The 3,607-nt window shown below is 41.4% G+C and overlaps 1 protein-coding gene across 1 annotated transcript; it reads right to left on the reverse strand.

Annotated features, from left to right (window-relative positions):
* Positions 1-548: 548 nt before the first annotated feature.
* Positions 549-2,663, reverse strand: LOC110460475. Its single transcript, XM_021513409.1, has one exon. It carries the CDS (start codon positions 2,661-2,663, stop codon positions 549-551), a length of 2,115 nt encoding a protein of 704 aa, XP_021369084.1.
* Between the last annotated feature and the right edge of the window lie 944 nt (positions 2,664-3,607).

Consider the following 3,607-nt stretch of genomic DNA (forward strand, 5'->3'; position numbering starts at 1 on the left):
ATATATGTCCCACATAAGAATGTTTTTGAATAATTAGGCAAATTGCGTCCATCATAATGCCACATGCCTAAAATAATAAAATTTCCTTGTGGTCTGTGAATTATAATTCTACATGCCTAATATAATAAAATTTCCTTGTGGTCTGTGAATTATAATTCCACATGCCTAATAGAATAATATATCTTGTGGTCTGTGAATTATAATGTCACATGCCTAATATAATAATATTTCCTTGTGGTTTGTGAATTATAATGTCACATGCCTAATATAATAATATTTCCTTGTGGTTTGTGAATTATAATGTCACATGCCTAATAGAATAATATATCTTGTGGTCTGTGAAGTATAATTCTACATGCCTAATATAATAATATATCTTGTGGTTTGTGAATTATAATGTCACATGCCTAATATAATAATATTTCCTTGTGATCTGTGAATTATAATGGCACATGCCTAATATAATGATATTTCCTATTGGTCTGTATATAATGACAACGACACTTGTCAAACAGAACATAGTCTTGTAGTCTTCACGTGTTTTGCATTTATACTGCGTATGCCTTGATCTTAGACGTGTTATTATTGGCGATGTACAAGTTACCATTGTTCGAACTGTAACATATTCCACGTGGTTTTATAACTCCGTCACTTCCGGCGAAAATCGGACCTCCCTCCTTTCCGCCCGGTTCAACCCTGTGTACATTTGATGTTTCCTTTGCGCAGACATATATATTTCCGGATCTGTCTACTGATATACCGGTCGGACACCCCATATCACGTGCTCTGTAAATGAATTTTAACTGGCCGTCTGTACCGAGAGCAATGACGCAATGCAAAGCTGAATCTGTGACGTAGAGCTCCGTGCTCATACTGTTACAAGTGATGTGTTGTGGGGCGGTGAACCCTACGCCTTTCACCGGAACAACTACTCCCCTCCTCGAGTTATCATCTAGGCAAAGCCTTAAAATGTAAGGGTTACCCATCCAGGGGTCGCAAGTGACGAACAAGCTCTTATCACAATAGACCACACCCCAACACTCCCCCGTGCACGGTATATTTTTCACATGAACCAGTTCGTTGGTCGGTACCATTTTTTGTTGTTTTTTCCCATTATCCTTTGTATTTTTGTTGTTTTTCTGCTCCTTCATAACGGTGATCATTTTAACAATTTTTACCATTTTCTCGCCCGGAAGAGTGACAGCAAAATGCAAGTCGGGTAAAATTGTTAGATCCCAAGGCAATGTTAGAAATGTGAAACTAGTTGATGCTCTTAACTTCCTGTCATGCACCTTGAGTTCCGAGGCACATCTGTCGATAATAGCCAGGTCACCTGATGGGAGACAGCCAATGGCCGTGATGAAAAACGCCTTTTGAGAGTCGTACGGGTAGGGAACAAATGTGTTAACACTTTGAGCGCGTACGGGGGGAGGGGAGGGAAGCCTAAGAGGTTCCGCTATACCAAAACCTCCGTTTGTGCCCGAAGACAGAGACGAATTGGAGGAACTTGATCCAGAGCTCGAAAGACTTACAGATCGGAAAGAGTCTGGCCTCTCTGAGATCACCGAGTCGCCACTCGTTGATGGCACTGACTTCAATACCTTCTGCATAGCCATAATTCCCGTGACTTTAGAGACAGCTTTGACCTTCGCACGGAATTTCCCATTTATTTCGAGCACCAGGAAAGGGGGTAACCGGAAGTATGTGTCTACCTGTTTGACCTCTCCAATTGGTGTCACGGATTTAGAATTACTTCCGTCTTGTTGTGGCAATGTCAACGTATAGTCGTGGTTTTGTATGGCATCGTATATTTCTTTTAGAAATCGTTCATAAACCGTCTGCTTATTGCTTATCCTGACGTAGGCCTTCAAGAACTGAGAAGGGGATTTTTCGGAGTCGTCTTTGAACATTTCTTTCATTTCCTCGGCATCTGCTTTTGTCATTTTCTTGAGATTTGTAAGCCTTTCTTTTTCTTGTGAGAGTTTTTTCATATTACGTACATGCATACTCTTAAACTCCGCCAGATTTATTTTATCAACGTCATTTGTCTCTTCGTCAGACCTTTCTCTTACCGCCATTACTTGTTGTAAAATCTCTTCTCGTTTTTTCTCGAGAATTTCCGTTTCCGTAACGCGATCTTGGTACATTATTTCGGCGAACCTATGGTATTTCTTAAGCGCGGCAACGAGATCGAAAAGGTCTCGCGAGCTTTTCTTGGAACTGGCAACATCAGCAACTGGAGTGAAATTGACACAGTTTTTATGGTCCTTGGCCTTACACAGGTCACACAGAACGGTCTGATGTTGCTCACAGAACAGCTCGTTCTCCATCTCCATCTGAGCATGATCGTGCTTGTGTTGAAGATCATCCATATAAGAGGGTTTGTCTCCTTCGTCCTTGTTCCAGCGTTTTTTCTTGTCCTTGGCTTTCTGTCGTACTGAACTCACCTGCGAGGAAAGCACTGACCTGATGCTTTCCTTGGTCTCATCGGTCAGGGACATGTACGAGTGTTTTTGCGCCCAAGATTGAGCGCGGTGGAGCTTGGTACAATTGTTACAAAATGGCTCCTTGCAAGTGACACAGAGAAGTGTTGCTTTGATACTCATACGTACCTCCTGACAAGGTCCGCACAGAACCTCGAGACTATCTCCCTCGCTATCCATCGTAATGTACAATAGGACACGCTGTCGATAAAGTATATGGCTCCAATACACTGTCTCCCTAATTGCTATTGTTTTAGATCAACTTAAGACGTTGTTTCATTGTACAGCAGCAAGTTTCACGAATTCCAGACGATGCATACTGTAGACATGTTGATGCGTCACCAATCACGCGCAAACGTTGTTGCTAACCACACGTTCACAGTTTAACGACGTTATCATTGTCGATTATTGTCACTCATTGCCGAAAAACGGAGACACTAGTGTTTGTTACGCAAACGCCCTCATTAACCCACAGTTCCCTGTCTCGGACTGTGACTCTTAAATTTTCGTTTTAGCAGGATGCCTGGAGCGGATTTGTCGAACCGGACCCGTCAGCCTTACCGACTGATTGCTACAGGTACTATGTTTTGTATCCGAGGTTGCAATCGACCACGGTACGATTCCCGTCACGCCTTACCTGTCCGGACCTTACCTGTGCACACCTTACCTGTCTCTATTGTACCTGTATGGTCGATAATGTAGCTACTCAGCGTCTATAATCCGTTAATCGTACCAACCCAGCATAGCTCTGGTTTTCAAACTTCATTATTAACCATTTTTAATTTAGTCCAGGTGTGTCTAAGGCATTCTGTAATTTCCTGAAATAGAACGTCGGTGTTGACGTCGCATTCTGAAATAAATATTACATCAAGTACAAACTGAAATGTAGAACCGACAGAGGTTAGTTTAGCTAGTCAAGCACATCTACTTCGGCTAGACTAACATTAGAATAGACAAGTACAGAAACCTTGGATTACTTACTTCTCTAAATAACAAACCCTTGCTCTGTATCTTAACCGAGTTATCAAATTGAAAAGTTACACTTATTATATATTAAGTATCCATATCAGTCAAATAATAAGCATAGGAAAGAAATCCATATGATAAGTATCCAACATTTATAT

This window comes from Mizuhopecten yessoensis, unplaced genomic scaffold (genome assembly GCF_002113885.1).
Source record: "Mizuhopecten yessoensis strain PY_sf001 unplaced genomic scaffold, ASM211388v2 scaffold10409, whole genome shotgun sequence".
Taxonomy (NCBI): Eukaryota; Metazoa; Mollusca; class Bivalvia; order Pectinida; family Pectinidae; genus Mizuhopecten; species Mizuhopecten yessoensis.

Coding starts and splice junctions, on each gene's coding strand:
- LOC110460475 (XM_021513409.1), bottom strand. CDS start 2,663: ATGGATAGCGAGGGAGATAGTCTCGAGGTTCTGTGCGGACCTTGTCAG.